The following is a 20,367-nucleotide window of genomic DNA, read 5'->3' as shown; positions in this document are numbered from 1 at the left end:
GTCCCTTTCTCCCTATATTATTAACCTTTCAGTTTGTCCAGAGTTTGGTATTGTTGCTTGCGCAAGGATGTGTCCTTAAGTGTCACTTCTTTTTCTACTGCAATTTGCTCATACTCCGTTTAAACACTTGGTTTTTGTCATGGGAAATGGTTGTTCCACATTATATGTATGTTGGGTGTCGAGAACAATAAATTTCGACCACATAAGAATATATTTATAGGAGGCATAGTTTTTAGTTCACACATTTTGAACTTTTTTTTTTTTACATTATACTCTGGATCAGTGCATAAACGTGTACAAGTTAAAACATGCACCAGACTAGAGTAAACTGTAATAAAACATACACAACATTCTTTTTGACCAAGAAGGATTCTTAATGCTACTCAGTACACGATACTTACAGATGATTTCAAACCTGCATTATTCCCTTTTGCATTTTATTTTCTTTTTTGTTTTTAGGAGATCAAATATTAAATCCATTTTAGTCCAGCTAAGGTGAAGAATAATAGAACATTGATTCAGTTGCTGGTTTGTACACATATTGGACTAGGCTGTAACACTATTTGGCACTCCTCGTCCTGTTGCCCCACGTTCAGAACTTGGTATAAGCAGTTCATATGGTAAAACGTTAACGCCACATCTGTTTCTAAGTTTTGGATCGGCATTTCTTCTCTTGATCTCCATCTCAATACTTTTCATCTCCATTGAAAATTGATTGAATGCATCAATGATCTCAGGCTCTCCCGACCAAGAGGACAAATCCTTTGTTTGTCCTATATATTCCTCGTCAGGCGAGTGTGCAGAACCAATGTTGATCACAGCCATGAACCTTGATGCCTGGAATAAACTTGGCAGTGATGATAAGAAGTATCTCTGTGGATCCATGACAAAATCTGAGTACTCAGGATCCTCTTCCTTGGGAATTAGTTTTCGCATTAGTGGTGGACGGATTGGAACGTACCCACCATATGGGTATTGACCAAAGTTCAAGACAGCATGTTGTGCTGATACAAGCCAAATAACAGTGGTAAGCATGGAGGTGAGATCCTCAGGGATGTCAAGTTTAGGCCACCAACTAGCATTTTTATGATCAGGGTGTCCGAGATTGATGAATTCTCTGTACCAAGATTGGAGTTCGTTGTCAGAAGAAACGGCATTGGAATTTTTATAGTAATGGTTGACATAGGTCCTGACCAACTTCTTTATGCTGGACCATATGAGGAGTCCATCAGCTGCATAAGGGTAGTCTTCAATAAGTAGTCTAATGCCGTGAGGTTGGGTTGCATCTGGAACTGCTAAACCTCTATAGAAGAAAATAAATTATTAGATCTCATCATCAATGCCTAGGTACCTAGCAAAGGATAATGTTAAGGATAAAACTTACATATAGTTGAATAGATGTTATTTGTATCGTTCCCCAATCGAAATTATGCAGATGATTGGGGTAAAACTTTGAAGAATAATACATAACATCTATAGAATTGTATCTAGGTTTTGTCCCAATGATAAATAGAGATAGCTGCTTAAAAGTTGTAAAAGTTGGTCCATTATTACACAATCTTATTTATATGCAATATATCGAAACAAATGCATCAAGTACTCCTTTTCATCAATATAAAACTAGGAAAATATTACATAATCGTACATAAAATGATATTCGAATTCAAGATTTCAAGAATAATTTTTATGGGGAATGCATAAATTTTTTTATTGACAAATGCTAGTTGTTAGTTTTGTTAATAGTGAAAACAATCTTATTTACCTTCTTATGAGATCCGCAGGAAAACCTTCCATGTCAAACCGCCACCAATCTTTATAGGCAGCTGAGCTAAATTGCATACAGTATCTCCCTGGAGTGTGGTCTGTCTCAATGGTACCTTCAGCATTGATGAGTGTCTGACGTGCTATTGCATTTGTCTTGAGTGTGTATCGCATATGGGGATGCAGAAGCTTGAATATAGGATGCATCACACTCAATTGCCGATGAGTTGCAATTATCAACGGTTCCATGCAAGCATGTATACGTAACCTGTTCAATTATAAAGAGGTCAATGCCATCATGTTCATTACTAACGAGTTATAAGATTGATTCAGTGGTTAAAGGAAGGAGGGGAAAGGAAAGATCATGCAATTGAATCATCCCACTAACAAAAACTAACAAACTAAAACAACTAATATTTGTCGATAAAAAAAATCATATTCATTACTATTATGTTTTCTAATCTCTCCTGTGTAACTTGTTCTTAATTATTATGAAAGATATCTGATACATGTACAAGTTTGTTGTTTTCTTTTGTTACATTCCATCATTGTTAGGTTTATGCGGATGAACACCTGCCCTGAACCTAACTGCTGAGTGTTAGACTTCTTGGTTCTTGCCAAAAAGATTCACTTATAGCTCTAGTATCAACTATGTAATCCCCACATTGCATAATATGATAATTATCATGATTTCTTTGCTCAATGAAGCCAATGATCATTGTTATGAATATGGAGCAATGACATCATTTATTTCCTAAAATAGATGTACAGGTAAGGATTTTGTTTTTCAAAAATACTATTTTTAATAAGAAACAAAATAGACAAAATTTAGTTGCACTTCTTTAATTTAGGACTTTTTGATACTATTTTCTTATCAAAATTGGAACTCTCTCGGTATTCAATGTTGACTATTGACTTTTATTGTGAGTTACTAAGGTGGAATTTCAATTTTAATGAGAAAGTAAAGTGAAAAACACGTAAGAAATTGTATTTAAGTATTGTCCAAATAAAATTTTATACCAGTGGTGCACAAGTGTATGAACACCAGCATCATTGGAGCAAACATGTGCTTTGCCAAGTTGCCAGAGCCATTTAGAGGTGGCATCTTTGGGAGGAGTGAGAACTTGCTTGGATGAAGTATTTGGATTCCCAGTTGGAAGAGCAAGCTGGATAGCAATAGGCTTAAGAGTTCCCATTTTGGTGAGGAACAAAATTGTGGTCGTTGCATAAGCTTTTCTCTCTTCAAGAGCATTAATGCGATCAAGGAATGGAAGGTAAACATCGTGATAGTCCAGCATGAACAACTTATTCTCTTCCAATGCCTAAATTTTAAAAGCAGGGAACATTTTATGATTTGTTATTAGACTTATTTCCATGGAACTTAGCCTTTGGTAAGAGGACAATTTTTATTTTTTTTTTGTACCTGTTGAATTGACATCCCTTCAATATGGCCTATAATGTGTTCTTCTTTCAAAGCTGATTCTACTGAACCATATTTAGAGGGATCCAATTTGCTCGCGGGAGGGAAAACCTATTGGAAAAGTGACAACATGAAATAACATTTAATAAATTTTAATTAATAATAAAAAAAAGTATTAAAAAAAGTGTAGTGATCGTGTCAGTAACATTTCTCTTGTTGTAATTATTACCTTTAGCCTTTCAATACCTAGAGGGAACGCAGCAAGCACTTGACGCCCAAATTCATCATCCAGTAAGAAATGTGATTTTTCCCCTGAAAATCATTCCACTTCACTTGAATAATTTCTGTCTAAAATGAAACCACATTCACACAAATATTAACTTGGACATGAAGAAAATTCATTTGATAATAGTAAATGGGAGTCTTTAGTTTCACTAACTTGAAAATGTTTTTGGAGGATCGAATTTAAAAAATTCCTGTACGGCACCTCCCAAGTTGAACATAATAGATTGCCCTGATTCTTTAATAAAGTAATCAATGTTGAAAACTCCTTCATTGCCCATGATTTTATCTACTAACGCAGGCATAATATTCTTAAGCATTGCCATCAATTTTCCTTGATCAATGACTTCTTGCTTTATGTCCCCCAGTTCTTCATCTCTAGGAACGTATATTAACTCTGATTCATCACTCGGTCGTGACTCCATTTTCGTATCTGTCCATGTTTGTATGTAAAATGAAAGAACGTCAAAATATAACATGCATGTCCATTTCTCTTCCCTCACTTGTTAGTTTTGTCCATGCTATGTGCCTTATTTATTTTTCAGTTTTAATATCAACAATGCTTATTAATATTCCAAGTTTACTGGCTCCAACCACTTAAACAAAATCATATAATCTGCGAATCTTACATTTAGGAAGGTGATAAATTTACGATGTGATTGAAAGTGTTAGGGTAAAGTTGATATGTAAGGAGTTAAGACTTAAGACTAACTTTGGATCCTTCGTTTAGTAGAGATAAAGATAAAGATTTTATCATTTTTATAAAAGTAAATAATAATTTAATTAGAATATGGTGATAGTGTGAAGTTTTTTACACGGATAAAATTGTTATGTGATAATTATTTTATGTTATATATTTTAAAAAATTATTCCACTGAATATGTGTTATAATCAAACTCAGTAAGTAAATACTAGTATTACACATCACTCCAAAAAAGGAAAAGAAAAGACAAAAACTTGAAGATCTCTAGTTTTGCTATGTTTGGATTTTCAATGGGAGTATTCTAAAAGTCAGTTTGAAACAATGTTTACTTACCCACAAAAGTATGTTTAATAGTAAAATTTTGCATGAAAACCAAGTTTTGGAGAATCAAGACTTATGATACTTTTACAAACTCAGTTTACAAACTTAAATTAAATTCAAACTTTAATCCAAACATGCAATTCATCTTACACTTCATCTGTTAAAATATTCCATCCATATAAGCTCATTTAGGCAAATAAAATAACTTTGAATCTGACTCTGTTGATAAGTGCTTTGATAATAATGGTCAATCAATGTTCAATAAGATGTATTAAATATTCTTCAATCATAGAGTATATGTGTGTGTGTGAATGGACATTTTGGATTCTATTGGTGCAGAAGATGATGCTACACAACTAAATAATTTGGAATAATTTTTTAGTGAGTGTGCATGGCCAACATAATGCAACAAATTAAAGCTAAAAAATGTCATGCATGCTATGATGAGTGAAACTGACCAACGGTAGATGGTGGTCGTCCAGTGCGGCAACGTGTGGGGTAAGGGTTGTGTTGACCACCCAGTGTTGGCCTTGCAAACCTATCTCCTTTGTCTGAATCACCCAAATCATTGTATACATCATAGTCATAGATTCTATCAGAAGATACCCTAAGTCCCCATCCATCACCCCTTAGCTGTTTCAGTTCCTTTTCTCTTAGTTCTTTCACCCCAATTGGTGTTTCACAGGGTAGATACACCTGTTGTGTACAGATACATCAAATTTTATTTTTTTTAATAACCACCATAATTAAGATTTTGCTAGTTATGAAACTAGTCTTTAGAGACTTAATCACACTTATAATATAATTAAGGTTGGCGTTTCGAGTGGAGGATACGAAACGGTGTCGGTGCTGAAATCAGTTGCGTCTGATTGTTAGGTTGCTCGTCCTTGAATATATTTCTGCCTTTTTTATTCAATACAAAAGGAATTATTTATAGTCAATGATTGCACTACATGATAACTACTACTATCCACTATATGATAACTACTTCTATCCACTACATTAACTACTTCTAGAATGATAACTATTCTTATGACAGGTTTTCATGGCAGATCATCTTTTTTCTAACACTGATCCTGATGAGTTGAAGAGTGTCAGGGAAGATATCAAGGAGCTTCTCAACTCCAAGTTCGGCCATCCTATTCTCGTAATGTTCGCTTCTTTTTTATTTGTTTATTGTTTTTCATTTTAAAGATCATTGTGCTGCTATGTTGCATTTGATTTTAATGTAAACAAAATTAAATTAACATAAAACAAGTGAACTTTCATTTGATTTCGTGGAGATTAAAATGAAACATGTTGGCAAATTTGGCAATTGAGAAACAATATTGTTTTCAGATGATATTAAGGAGGTTTCGTGGCAGTGGTTCCTATACAAGAAAGGAATTAAGCCTGGTCTCTTCTTCTCATGGTGTGTTAATCCCATGGGTTGTCTTGTATAGTCTTTGCAGCAAGGGCGGTATAATGATTTAACTATAGGCAAATTATATTACTGAATGGTGATTATTTTTGTGTTCATAAAAACAATTTTCATTTCTAAATCTTAAAACAAAAATCACCATATGAAAATAATATTTTTTGTGCGTGAATATTAACAGTTCCTTGATTCTTGCCGGTGACCGAAATGGGTTTCATAACATTGAAACTAACTGTTTTACATCATGGTTGTAGAAAGAGAGAACTTAAGCACGTTTAATTTAACAATTTAGTTGACATGTGAAATGCATGTGAGAGAGAGCATCTTTAACATGGTTTACAATTTTTATATAGATCGTATAATGTTACATTAATTTTTTTATCCAAATTATGAAACAATCTATATTATTAATAATATAATTTTAAAATATTTATGAAAGAAATCTCGCAATATCTTATATTTTATTAATTGCACATGAATCTCATTTTGTTTATTTTACTTTTCTTTCAAGTGAGGCTTATTTCACTTTAAATAAGAAAGAGATCCTTTGTCACAACTAGTTACTTTACTAAGATTTAATTAACCTTTTCTTACCTAAAATATAATTTTTAGATTACCTAATATTCTTTTTTTTAATTAAATACTTGAAAAAAACTAATTTAATTTTACTATCCGCCATTAATTTCCTTCTGTTAAAGAGATGATGTGACAAACGGAATGTTACACTATTATGTCTTGTCACAAACATTTCATTGTTACATCATCACCTTAAATGTTGTAGTAATGTCGTATCGGTGATTGGACGTGATGATGTGACATATCATCTTTTACATCATCATTGAACTTAAGAGAATTAACGGTAAATAGTAAAATGAAACCAAAATTTTTTTCAAGTAAATATTTGACAAAAAAAATGAATTTTTAGATAATAATATAAAAACGATCTTTTTTTTCAGGTATGAAAAACTTATGCCAATTTGAAAAACAATTTTTTAGTTAACAAATAATAAGGAGGAATTTTATCAAAATAAATAATTTAATTTCAGGTAAAATGATAAATGATAAAATTTTATCATTTTATTAAAAATGAAAATAGTAATCATAAATTTAAGTTATGTTAAAAACAAATCTTAAGTTAATAAGAAAAAATCATTTCTCAAACACTTTTATTTGATCAAATATTTGTAAACTTATAAAAAAATTTAAGAATTAATTAAAATAACTTGATGAACATATATGTAATTTACTTTTATATAGACTTAAAGAAATTTTATCCTATTTTTTTAAGATAATTCCTCATTCAAAATAAGAAATACATTAAATTAATAAAATATTTCTTATTGATAGGAATAAAAAAATACTATTTGAAATTTATAATAACTCACGTATCAATTTATCATGTTTAATCAATTGAACTAGATTAATAAGATAGTATTAAAGGTGAAATTAAAAAGTTAAGATGCACACAATTAATATTTGAACTAAGTTAAAAGAAAACCCAACAAGATCAAATGGCGAGATATATATTTTAAGTCTAAAGAATAATGAATGAAGAGTGAGGGAAGACATGACATGTTATATGTGTACATTGATCATAGAATGTAAAACACCAATTATATATTGTTTAAATAAGTTTTTCATACTTGAAAAATATGTCATTTTTATATTATTAGCTATTTTTTTGTCAAATACACACCTAAAATATTTTTTTTTTCATTTTATTATATGTCGTTAGTCGTCTTCTATTAAGTGATAACATCAATCACAGTTGACACGTCAGTATCATGTCATTGGAAGTGATGACATAACAACGAGGTATCTATGACAAGACGTGATAACTTGATATTATATTTATCATGTCATCGCTTAACGAAAAACAACTAACGACAAATAATAAAATAAATATGACTTCTCTTTTTCAAATACTTGATTAAAAAAAATAGCTAGTAATATAAAAATAACTTATATTTTAAGTATAAAAAACTTAATTAAACCCTTTAATAATAATATTGGGTTATATTGAGTTCAAGGTTGCTGTTACATAAATGCAATTTAAAACCTAGTGTTTTTTTAAAGGTCAATTTGAAACTTAGTTGAGTCAGCTGACAACCAAATACAGCGTATCCTTCAATTGGGTGGTAAGTAGCTAGGTATATTTTGGAGTAGAAGTCATGTCGAGTAAAGGTTTTTGTTTTTTCAAGAAATCTTTATTAATGAGGCATACAGGGGAGCATAGAATAAAACAATTGTTGGGTTTAAAGTTGGTGTTGAAAATTTGAACACGTTAGAGATTTTTAAAGAGTATAGTATCAACATTTAAAAAAATGTAAATTAGTGTTGTTATTTAAACTTTAGTTTTAGATTATTTTAAATTTTTAATAGTTTTTACCTTATATATAAATATAATATATCACAAATTTTTAAAACGATTAAAAAATAATACGTGTTTATAACGATACAAAACAACAAATATTTTCTTAGAAAACAAAACAAGAAATAATTAGCCAGCTTAACCTAATCCTATTATATATTTCTTTTTTATCAAATCCTATTATATTTTTACTTTAGCAAAAGAATTTAATTTATCATATAATCAACTGGATTTATTTAAAAATTAATTTCCTGTAAAATAATCAATCAACTTGAATAGAGTAAATCCAAAGTTGATGCATATAAATTTTAATTTGATCTACTAGTTCGTACCAAATCTCACACTAGTTTTTTTTTAATCAGGAAAAAGATATCTATTAAAATGTATAGGGCACATAGGGTACCCCAAACCTATTTACAAGAGATGATCATCACATCCAAACCTCACACTAGTTAATTTTGCTAAAATTCAGTTGAGTCAACAAACCATGCATGTATATTAATTACCTTGTTAACGAAGAAAATTCTCTTCTCTGGGTCAAGCTTGTTTGGTTGAACCCAAGATTTGCAAGCAAAATGAACATTTTGTGCCATGGTTATGCTTTCCAAGAAGAACTCATTGTCAAAGCCGTTAACCACGGTAACAGCACCAGGGATCCCAAAATCAGAGTCCACAATGAATTCAACTTTATAGGTGCTGATTCTTCCCTTCTCATCAACTTTATGGTCTTCGGATAACTCCAAAACGGTTTTCTTGCTCAACTTTGCTTCCATTCTCCCTTTTATTTTAATGTTACAGCATAACAAGTTGGACATTAAAAATTAAGCCGACACTATATATATCAAATAGTTGTAGTAGTTAGAGACAATCATATTTAAAACAATCCCCAATAATTGAAAACAATCATATTTAAAATGAGTGTAACTATTATGGACAATCAAAATTTTCATCTAAATATTCAACATAATTACATATGGATGACTTAAAATTGAATAAATCAACCCCCAATTGATCCACACATATTTAATGATAAAAAATTTTCTTGTTTTTTTCTCCCGGAGAGAAGAAATATTTTAAAAGCTAAATTACTTGTATACCTTTATAGTTTTTTTATTTCAAAATATAAGTTAAGATAGTTTAGTCCATACACTTAGAATGTTTTAAATCTCCTCTTTCCAACAAAACTCTCAAAAAATTGGAAAATAGTAAAAAAATAGATGAAAAAAAAAACTACTCCCCCTCTTCTCTTCTTTAAGAAATTGAACCAAAGAATAAAACTTCATAAAAAATCATACTCTTTCATTTAATTTCCTCCCATCTAACAATATGTTAGATCAAACATAACCCTACTAAGCAAAACTCCAATTTTACTTTGCAGTGAAGATTTTCATGGGTTGAATAGGGTAGATAGACAAAAAAAAAATAAAAAATTAAAAAGAATGAATTGAAGAGATCACGTACTGGGATCAAGCTGTGTGCTAACAAGTTGAAGAACAACACCTTTGGTCTGGTTTTGAGGCCAGAAAATGGTTAGAAGGTTATTCACTATCTCATTTGCAAACACCTTGTTATTATCTTTACTATTCCTCACAGCCACCAGAGCCAAGAGCTTCACGGTAGTGGACTCCTCAGAGATGGCCTCATGACCCTCATTGAGAGCTACCATCATGGTTGGTGAAGAACTTTGCTTCCCCTTCTTCTTCACTCTAAGTTTCATCTTATTACCACCACCACTAAGTGATGAAGAGCACACTAACCCAAACCTACCATGTTCCTTGATGGAATGCCCGAGACCAAGGAATTGGCAATTCAAATGAATTTTGTTGTTGTGCAACATGCCATAATTGCCGGAACTCGTGACCATGAGAGTATTAACCCTTGTCTCAGTCATCTCAGTACAATACCTTCCTTGAGGACCTTTATATAAGATAACAAAAAAATGATCCTGTTACACTCAATTCAGGAAAGTGATAACTTGAATAAGCGAGTGTTAATTGGGGGTATAGTATTTATAGTCAAAGTTTGTGCCCGGCCATGTATATTAGGAATAGGTTAAGAGATCTTTTTATCTAATAATTTAATTAATTATGTTTAATTTATCAATTAATTATATTATCATTTTAAAACTATTGTTTTTTCTTTATACTCATTTAATTATTTCTCTTGGAAAAAAAAATAACCAAGTAAAGATACATAAAACAAAACAAAAATAATTAATACATTTATAACTTTAAAAAATCTTATAAGAAAAAGACAAACAAATTTTAGAAAAAAAAATCTTACAATTAAAAAAATAATTAAGAAAAAATATTTATCATAAAAGAATCATCAAAGAAAACAAAAGATATCGTAAATAATAATTTAATTTTACTCATTTCAATAACAATTTTTTTACTTTAAATTTTTAACGAACAAATATTATTTTTGCGTTACGAATATTAAGCACAATCAGGCCTCACGCGGATGCCAAGGTCATAATTAATAATTTTCTAGTATAGTAATGCGTAGTAAATATTTTCTAGTTCGTGTCACACTTACGTCAAGATCGTATTGTCTACGAAAAATATGGCGTGTGAATTTCAATTTTGTTTACTTTTTTCTCAAATTCCAAATGCTTAAATATTTAAGTTTATTTTTTATTTTCTCTTTTTACATTATTTTTTTTTCTTAATCTCAATTATTTCATCTTAGATTAACAAAGAGTACATTATATTTTGAACTGTTTATTTACATATCGTTAGAATTTTAATATTTCTTTTAGCATTTCTTAATAAGTTTAAAATTATTTTATATTATTATCTAATTATATATTATTATTTAAATTATTTTATGATAATTATTTTAAAAGTTAAAAAATTTATGCTACATAATAAAAAATTATGATGGAGTGATTATATAAAATTATTTATATTATTAGTGTATAACATTTTTCTCTTGTTTCTATTCTTTATGTAAAAAGCTGAAAAATCCAAAGGTAAATCCTGGGACATTTTACTCAAAACCTTAGTATTTATAGGATTTAACAAATTTAATAATAATATGGTTCTGTCATTATACATTATTCTTGTCATAAAATATTTATAGAGTCACGACAAAAAAGTTTTTGTAATGATAATATATTTTATTCTTATCCTTCATTGTCAAAATATGGCCCAGTTAATAATGAAATATACAAGTCTCTTAAACATGTTTATCACGATTTGATTTTTAAATAAGCAGTTGAAAATTATCGTTTGAATTTATTTTAAATAGCGTTAATTTAACTTATAAGCTGAAAAAAGAAATAGGATGATGTTGCAAAGCACAGAAAGTTGTACACTGATATAAACAACACTGCACGTGGAGTAAAATAAAATTTAAAATTTTTAAAAGTACAAAAAACTTATTTTACCTTTATTTTTATTTTTTAAAAAGATAATTTGTTCCGCCGACTTGGATCCGTCATCACCTTGACATTTTTTATCTTTACCAAAAAAAGCTTGACATTTTTAAATTTTTTATTTACATAAAGTACTAAAAAAAAGCAAAAGATGTTGAACATTTTACACGTTGTGAACTGTTTCTGTCCTTTCAGGACGATTACTATCAATAATTAATGTCCTCACTCAACTGAATTATTGTCCCAACAAGTCTTTGAACAGTCCTAAGAAAATGAGAGAAAAAAGTTTATGCACTAATTTTTCATAATCATTCGACCAATAAATTAAAAATCATACAAATGATTTTGTGATTGTATTTAATGTTGTACAAAAATCGGTGTCAATTGAATTGATTCACTTAAAGTTTGCTTATTTTTAAAATTAGATAAAATTAATTATAAAATCGTTAAATGCAATTGAAATATGTTTAAGATCCAAAAAATCACAGTTGTTTAGTTAGATAAACGGTGAAAGATTGAAGTTATCACTTTTGTCCCAAAGTTTTAATTTAGATAACAATGAACAAAACAAGTATTTTTCCATGCTAGAATATCACCTTGAAATGTTTCTCAATATCAGTTCTTTAATTAGGTAAATGGTGAAAGATCAAAGTTATCAATTGGGTCCCAAAATTTCAAGTTGAGTCACAATGAATGAAACAAACCCAATTCTTTCAAACAAGTACCTCACCTTAGGAGGACACATTGCCTTTAAGAGGTTTCCAAAAGCATTCTATGGTTCCACAATGGAGTGTTGGTTGGTTGCTTTTCTTGGTCTCATACACTTTGAGAAGGCAACCAAATAACTCATATGCTAGCTAGTTATGCTCAATCTATTGATGATAGGATACATATTTTTTCATGTAGTTGCTTCTTTTCTTGGTGTTGCCTTTATGATTGGTGTAATCTCTATGGTGTTTTATCGCGATTTTTAATGGTTATCGGGGTTTTTTCCTATCATTTCACCAAAAAAAGATTAATCTTAATTAATTAGTTTCTTTATTAAAAAAGTATGAAAATTAATTTTTCCACTATAAAAGAAGTAGGTACATAAGCATCCTTATATTTAGCACTAATATATATTTTTTTTTGATATAGTTTTAATGTTTTGGGTGAAGCGGGATAATTCTCGACCAAGAGCTAATAATTAATATTCAAAATACAGAGATGTATTTAGGGGGGTGTATTGGATTAAGATTTCAAAGGATTTTAAAAAACTTTTTTATGATTAAAAAGTCTTGTGGTATTCAATCAAGACTTTTATAAAATATAAACAAATCTTGTGGTATTCAATTAAGACAATAAAGATTTTTTTTTCAGGGCAACAAAATCTGTTGGTATTCAATTGAGATTTCTTACCACTTTTAAAATGTCTTTTGGTATTCAAAAGTAAATAGATTTTGATGGATTCTTTTGTGGAATGGATTTTGAGAGACTTTTTAGTTAGAAATACACATAAAATACTCCTCCAACAATCTCATCCAAACCCTTGAGACTTTTCATAATCTTCCAAAGACTTTTTCTTCTCCTGCCGAACAAGACACAAACCACTACCAGGTTCATTCTCTTATAACTTTTCAATCAATTTTACCTATTTTTTTAATGGCAATCGATAGTCAATATTGTTCATACTATATGTATATTACGCAAATCAAAAGAAAAGGGTGTTGTATATGCTTCAAGATTTCGTATTCATATTGTTTTCAACGTCCAGGCAATGAATATGCATCAAAAGAATGGCAATTGATATGCATCAAGATTTCATATTGCTTTTTTTTTTAGTACTGTATATGCAAATCAAAATAAAAAACTCTTTTTTTTTCTGTTTCTTCAACTTGTTTTTTTACAACGTCCATTATTATTATTATTATTTTCTTGTGTTATTATTAAAATGTTAATTATTAATGTGTTATTATTTTTTTTTTGACAGCGTGTTATTATTATTATTATTGTGTTAATAATTTTTTAATTGTTATTGTGTTATTATTATTGTTATTTTGTTAATAGTTTTTTTAAAATGATTTTATGATATATGAGTATTATTTTTATGGAAAATGCTAACATGTGCCCTTAAGACACTTGTTAGTGTATTATGTATAGAAATTTTGTATTGAAAGTTGTGCAATTTACTTTTTTAAAAGTAAAAAATTGTTGTTTTTAAGACATAGTTATTATTGGAAGTATCCTTAACATGTGCCCTAAGTGCGCATGTTAGCATGACCCTTATTTTATTATTAGGTAGTTTTTTTATTGGTTTTTCTATTGAATTGTATATTATTCGGGATATAGTCACTATACTTTTGACAATTAGGAAACAATAACTATTTTTGTCAAATAACTAGTTTCTTATATATATATTAGCGATCAAATGGGGAATTCACAAGAAAATAACAAAGGAAAGAGTAGAGACAAAGATAATTATGTATCTTGGACTATGGAGGATACCAATGAGTTGTTGCACCTCTTGGTGGATGCTATGAATAGGGGATTGCGTGATGCCAATGGGTCACTTAGCAAACAAAATGTAGTACGAATAATACTTCCTCAACTCAATGCAAAAACTAAATTCCCTAAAACTTATAGTCATTATTTGAGTCGGATGAAGTGGTTTCGAAACCAGTATAACATGATGTCAACCCTTATGCGCAACAACTCTGGCTTTGGATGGGACCCAATTGGAAAAACTTTCACTGCTCATGAGGATGTATGGAAAGATTACTTAAAGGTGAGCTAAGTTCATAATCTTTTAAATATATTAATAGTTATAAATTAGTAAATTATAATATTTGTAGTATATTAACAATGATTTTTTTTTTAGTCCCACCCAAGTCACAGCAAACTTCGAGGAAAAAGTATGGTTGATTATGAGTATTTGAAGATCGTTGTTGGGGGTGGAGTTTCTAGCGGGAATAATTCTATATCAGTCGATCTAGATGATACTGATGCAACAACTTTTGAGCCAGAAAATAGAACTGTTGGGATAGAAGAATTTTCATATGATCCTAATAGTGATACATTCATAACACCAAATAACTATGAACCAGCATATCAGTATCGTTTTTATTTTCTTTATTCAAACATTATAATTTATTTATCATCTTTTTCATTCACTTTTGTAACTTCCGTTATTTTTTTGTTTAAAATGTATTAATCTTTCAAAATCTTAAAAATCCATAAAGTACTTTGAAATCTTAAAAATCTGTGTTAGAAATCCATTAAAATCTTGGGTTAAGAATCCTGATTGTAAAAAGTCTTTTAAAAAAAATCTTTTAAAATTCCACAAAATCAATACAATCCCACATAATCTTTTAAAATCTTCAAGATTGTTTTTGTCAAAATATTCTCTCAAAATCCCAATCCAATACACCCCCTTAAGCAGCTGAACTCTTTCTACTAATATTTTTTGATAAGCATGATATATAAAATGCTATATGCAACAAGAAGCATTATGTTGGGTTTTCTGGGCTCGAATTATGTTGGGCCCAAGTGAGCCATATTTTATGGGCTAGTACTGTTTGTTTGTTTAGTGGGCTGAGGCAGGCCCATATGTTGTGGAGGAGGAGCATGTAGCGAGCGCGGGTACCGGTGGTTCCCCTGCGTCGTGTTGTGTGAGATCAAACCCTAGTTTTTAGACACTGCAACAGTAGCAGCAGCAACCATGGCGAGTAGGAGGTGCCTGCGAGCGTTAACTCAAACGAGACCGTTTCTCTTCCGAAAAGCATCCTCTCTTCGCTCACTCGCCGTGCTTCCATTTCCCAACTCCAACGCTTCTCCACACGCTTTCACCGCACGCGCCTCTGTTTTTGCGCAATGCCCGCACCTCCGTTGTTTCTCTTCCGACAAAAAAGACGACCACAGCGACGAAGAAGATGATAGTGACGAGGATTACGATGAAGAAGAGGATTATGTTGACGATGATGACGTCACTGTGTCAAGAGGGAAAAAAGTATACACGGCGGAGGAGAAGGAAGCGGAAGCGGCGGCTATTGGGTACAGAGTGGTGGGTCCTCTTCAAAAGGAGGAAGATAGCGTTTTTAAGCCTTACGAGCCTGTTTTCGCTGTTGTTCAGGTTCCATTTTTCAAACTTTTGTTCCCTGATTCTGTGTATATCAGTGTTCAGTGTTTGTTTTATAGCTTGTTTGATTATTCTTTTTAAAAAATAGTTTTTGATTTTCTAAAATCGTAAAACTTCTTTTATTAAACAAAACTTGCTGGGTTTTTTTTTTTTAATAACCGCAAGTTTGCCTGTGTCCTCAAATCAACCATGTTTGATAAAACAAGATTCCTCTTAAAAAATAGTTCCAGTTCATCTCCATGTTAAAAGTAAGAAAATGACAACTTCTTTGGGTTATTTTTGGCTTTTTTTCTTTTTAAAGCACTTGTTTAGAAATGAATTTTCAAGACTTGATTGGTTTTGATTAAGAAATTAGTTAGTGAGTAGCATGAAACTGTTTTAGAAAACTGTTTTTATAACTAAAAAGTGGAAAGAGAAATCTGATTTCGATTTAAGTGATTGTTTGTGGTTTTATTGGTTCAGATTGGTTCGCACCAGTTTAAAGTAAGCAACAGAGACAGCATTTTCACTGAAAGATTGAAGTTTTGCGAAGTGAATGACAAGGTGAGTATCTCTTTTGCTAGAAGATCCTAACTCCTAGTATGTGTGTTAGTATGATTGGCTTCAGGTAGAGGGTTATTTTTAAAATGGTATTCTTTCTTGGGTGCTTACAGATCGTCTGTTGTTACAAACTTTAAATTAAAGAAGGAGAATGACTGAGGAAGATAAGGGCGTGAATTGTGTCATTATAATTTTACTGTGTGTGTTTACCCATGATATGTTTGGAATTGGGTATTTCTATTTCATTAAGGTCTTATTAGTTACTACTATATGTCAGACTTTTATCCCCTGCTCATCCATTTTCTTCTTGAGTCTTTTCTTGTTGGCTAATTGTTTTTATGATGGCATCTGTCTTAATTTTAAATTCCTTCGTGTTGTAAGATCTAGGCAATCTATTATATTTCCTATTATTGAAGTGTAATAGATTGGTTATGATGAATGAGATTATTGCTATTATGGGGGTGTTTGAGATGTTTCACATTAGGAAAGCATTCCTTAAAAAAGCAAAGGTTCCAGGAACAGATTGTCATTTTTATTTTTATGAAATGAAATGCGAGTTTGTTAAAAGTGGAAATTTGAATTTTAGTTCTTTTAGCATTGTATAAGAGACTATAACCTACTCCCTGTTTGTGATTGCTATTACTTTTTAAACACTGTTATTGCTTGACACGTGCTGTTATAAATTCTACGAAAAGTAGTTTCGAATTTTGTTTGGTAAAAATATGATAATATTTATTGTGAGAAATGTACTTTGTTGCCACCAAAAATAATAAGCCTGCTCAAGCTTTAGCTATTGCACTTTTAGCACTTTAGCTCAACAATTTGTTTTGGGCTACATCAATATTTAATGTTATAATGAGTATATTTCAAATAATATTTGGCATGAAACATATTAAAGTAGTAGAATACAGTTGAGATGAAAAAAGAAAGTTAAAAGAAATAATGGATTGTCTTTTCCCCCTACCAAAAAAAGTAAGGATAGTTGATCTGAACTTATCAGATTGTATGACGTTTCACTAATATGATTTTGGTGACATTTAACATTATTTGAAAACATTATTGTTGAAATACAGTTGTTGCTTATTCCCTACCCAATGGTAAATGGCTTGTGTTACTATTGTTACACAGTTGCTTCTTACCATTTTGATAGTTCTACAAACTAGTTTGTTTGCCTAGGTTTTGTAATTGCAGTATGTTTGTATAAGTGTCAGCAGTCTTATTAAATAATAATCTATGGCTTGTTTTCTTTGTACTAATTATTTGCTATTTTCTTTGTTATAGAATCTTCCATGCCAGTTAATTGAATATTCCATTGCATTTTTGCCCATTGCAGTTGATTTTGAACAAAGTACTATTGCTTGGCTCTGCTAGTCAGACAATTGTTGGCAGACCCATAGTACCAGATGCAGCTGTTCACGCTGTTGTTGAGGAGCATGTTAGTGTAGAACTCCCTGTTTAAATTATGCAGAATCAGCTTTTTTACAATATGTTTGGTTGAACTTAAAAAACATTTTTTAGAAAATGTTGCTGAAAGTATGCCCAAATCCAAATTCTAAAAACAAAGAATAGTCGCTTTCAGTGTTTTCCTATCATGTTCCAATTCAACATCTCAATGGTTCTGAATGCTACTGGTACCTCTCAACCTTTATTCCTCACTCTCTTTTGCCACTCATCATTTGCTCAAAGTTGACAAATTTTAAAACCATTTGTCATAATATCATTTTGGTCCATCCCATCCATTCACTTCATGGTAGCCGTGGAGGCAAAGGGGATATCTTGGCTCTAGGTGCTAGTTGAAGAGGATGTTGTTTTGGCAAGGAGAGATGGAGAAGATGAGTGGAAAATAGATGGAAGAAGAGTATATGCCTCATGGTGCATAGTCAAGTGACCCTTTAACTCTTTCATATGTTGAGCACATTGAGTTTTGGTACTAAACACTTGTCTAATGATGGAAAAGATAATGTCCAAAAATTCTTTCCTGGAAGTTTGAAAAAGATTCAGGCCAAACTCCTGGTGGAAAGGTTGCCTCAATTCATGGAGTTTTATTTTATTTTTTAAAATTTGTGAACATAATCTCATTGATGATGGAAGTGCAGAAAAATGGAAATGCAAAATTAGACAGCAATGGTGGATATGATAGCACAAAGAGGCAACGAGCTAGGCATAGTTTGAAGACAAAAGCAGAAAAGAGGAGTTTGAGGCAAGAGAAAAATAAGACAAACTTATAAAGGAAAAAAAATTAGCAACGTCCCTGTGAAATGTTTTGTAATTGGATTGAGTCTCAGAATCTGACCCTGGAAACGAAATAGTTAGCAAATATAATGCCTGCTCAAACATAATCTTCTTGTGATTTGTTTTTTAAAATGGTAGAATAACGGTGCTCGTAATGATTTCCTTTTATCAACATGGTCTGTGTGCTGCACTGCTGCCCCCTTTTCCTGCAGGCTCCCATTGCCTATTCCTCTGTTATCTGCATCCATGCATTATAATTATCCTTTTTCTAATAGCTTTTGATTTCTATGTGATGCAATAATGAAAATTTTCTGGTTTATTTAACCAATTTTTGTTCTTCTTTCTATACACTTGCATGTGTGCTCATTTTTCCTTTATGCCAGGCACTAGATGCAAAGGTAATTATTTTTAAGAAAAAGAGAAGGAAGAATTACCGAAGAACCAAAGGACATCGTCAGGTGTGTTGGAAATCAATTATTTTATCATGTGAAGTTTCATATCATTTGTTTGATGCTAATTCTACTTGATGCATGGTTATTGTCTTCAGGAATTGACTAAGTTAAGGATAACTGATATTCAAGGAATTGAGAAACCTCAAAATGTATTGCCTGAAAAGCCTCCAAAACCTGCTAAGAAAGAAAAGGAAAAAGTTGCAGTTACTGCTTAAAAAGGATGTACCTACCCCTTTGGGTGTTGATGGTTATTGCTATCTTTTTGTCTCAGTGAGTTTTGATAGTTGGATGGTATGTAGTGAGCATGGTGATATTGTTGATAAGCTCTTCATTTTGCATCTGCAAATTCTAGGTAGGTGGAAATAGTCAACCATCCACTCAGTAGTCAGGTTTTGTAGAATTGTTACACAAATTTTCTTTTCCCTCTGTAGTGCTATAATTAGTGATTCAATGTTTGAACGGGTTTCGAGGTCTCAAGAAATTTAATAATGACTCCTGTAATTTTTGTTAGTAAAAAACATGATACTATATAATACATTTTACCAATTTCTGACAAAAAAAAAATGCAAACTTTGACTATGTTTGGTTATCAGTTGAAGAAGTATTTTTGGATGCTACAAGTACTTTTGGAGAGTGAACTCATTTTGGTAGTGTTTGGTTACCCAAGAGTGTGTTTGTAATGAAAATTGTCTTGATACCTAGTTTTGCAAAAGACTTTGGGTTACTTTTGCAAACTCAGTTTGCAAACTTAAGTTTAACTCAACTTAACTTTGCAAACGTTAATCCAAACAGGCATTTTGACATTATCATCCTGTGTTAGGAAAAGCAAAGGTTCTGGAGAAAAAGGATCCTGACATGAACTGTTGAGAGCAGTCTAGAGATGCAAATGAGTTGAATCAACTTGAAAGCCAAAAGCTCAAGTTTGGCCTGCTAAAAGAATTATGGCTCTCAGGATTTACTTATACAGTTTGAGCTTGGTTTATTAGAAGAAAATAAAGTATGTACCTAGCAACTTGTTCGGCTCAAAAATATAATAATTGAGTATTTTAACATAAAAATATGTAGTGATAATTTTTTAAGAAAATTATATACATAAATTATTTACAAGTTTTTAATGTCAATTTTGAGCTCTTTTTTTTTTATCAAAATAAATTAGCTTCTCGAATACTTAACAAGTTAGGTTTAAATAATTAAAAAAAGTTTATTTATACTTTTAACGGGGAACTATGTGTATCTATATTGATCTTAACGAATTTGATTATTTATATAATTGAGTTTATAATTAAGATTAAATTTTATTTTTATTAAAACAAAAAACTTTATCAACACTTAGCAAATTGTGTTCAAATAATTCACAATATCTCAGGTCACCTAC

At 30.8% G+C, this 20,367-nt stretch overlaps 3 protein-coding genes across 4 annotated transcripts; 2 read left to right on the top strand and 1 right to left on the bottom strand.

The window, feature by feature from the left end:
• Window positions 1–324: 324 nt before the first annotated feature.
• On the bottom strand, window positions 325–10,268 carry LOC100810270 (linoleate 13S-lipoxygenase 3-1, chloroplastic). The gene is made up of 9 exons (XM_003528407.4): window positions 9,737–10,268; window positions 8,782–9,053; window positions 4,946–5,183; window positions 3,621–3,896; window positions 3,411–3,493; window positions 3,185–3,292; window positions 2,782–3,083; window positions 1,763–2,029; window positions 325–1,303 (listed from the first exon to the last, which is right to left on the bottom strand). Exons 1-9 carry the CDS (start codon window positions 10,164–10,166, stop codon window positions 547–549), a joined length of 2,733 nt encoding a protein of 910 aa, XP_003528455.2. The 5' UTR covers window positions 10,167–10,268; the 3' UTR covers window positions 325–546.
• A 3,613-nt stretch (window positions 10,269–13,881) lies between these two features.
• LOC102667021 (uncharacterized protein At2g29880-like) lies at window positions 13,882–15,325 on the top strand. Its single transcript, XM_006584337.4, has 3 exons — window positions 13,882–14,418; window positions 14,512–14,749; window positions 15,234–15,325. Exons 1-3 carry the CDS (start codon window positions 14,062–14,064, stop codon window positions 15,323–15,325), a joined length of 687 nt encoding a protein of 228 aa, XP_006584400.4. The 5' UTR covers window positions 13,882–14,061.
• Window positions 15,159–19,473, top strand: LOC100781947 (50S ribosomal protein L21, mitochondrial). 2 transcript variants are annotated; one of them, XM_003529277.4, is made up of 5 exons: window positions 15,159–15,762; window positions 16,231–16,311; window positions 17,642–17,743; window positions 18,924–18,998; window positions 19,088–19,473. In XM_003529277.4, exons 1-5 carry the CDS (start codon window positions 15,352–15,354, stop codon window positions 19,205–19,207), a joined length of 789 nt encoding a protein of 262 aa, XP_003529325.1. In that variant the 5' UTR covers window positions 15,159–15,351; the 3' UTR covers window positions 19,208–19,473. The 2 variants fall into 2 exon arrangements, with proteins under 2 accessions (XP_003529325.1, XP_003529326.1); XM_003529278.4 differs by lacking the exon at window positions 17,642–17,743.
• The last annotated feature ends 894 nt before the right edge of the window (window positions 19,474–20,367 follow it).

The sequence above is a fragment of the Glycine max genome, chromosome 7 (genome assembly GCF_000004515.6).
Source record: "Glycine max cultivar Williams 82 chromosome 7, Glycine_max_v4.0, whole genome shotgun sequence".
In the NCBI taxonomy this organism is placed as follows: domain Eukaryota; kingdom Viridiplantae; phylum Streptophyta; class Magnoliopsida; order Fabales; family Fabaceae; genus Glycine; species Glycine max.
This window is presented reverse-complemented; position numbering and strand designations above follow the sequence as displayed.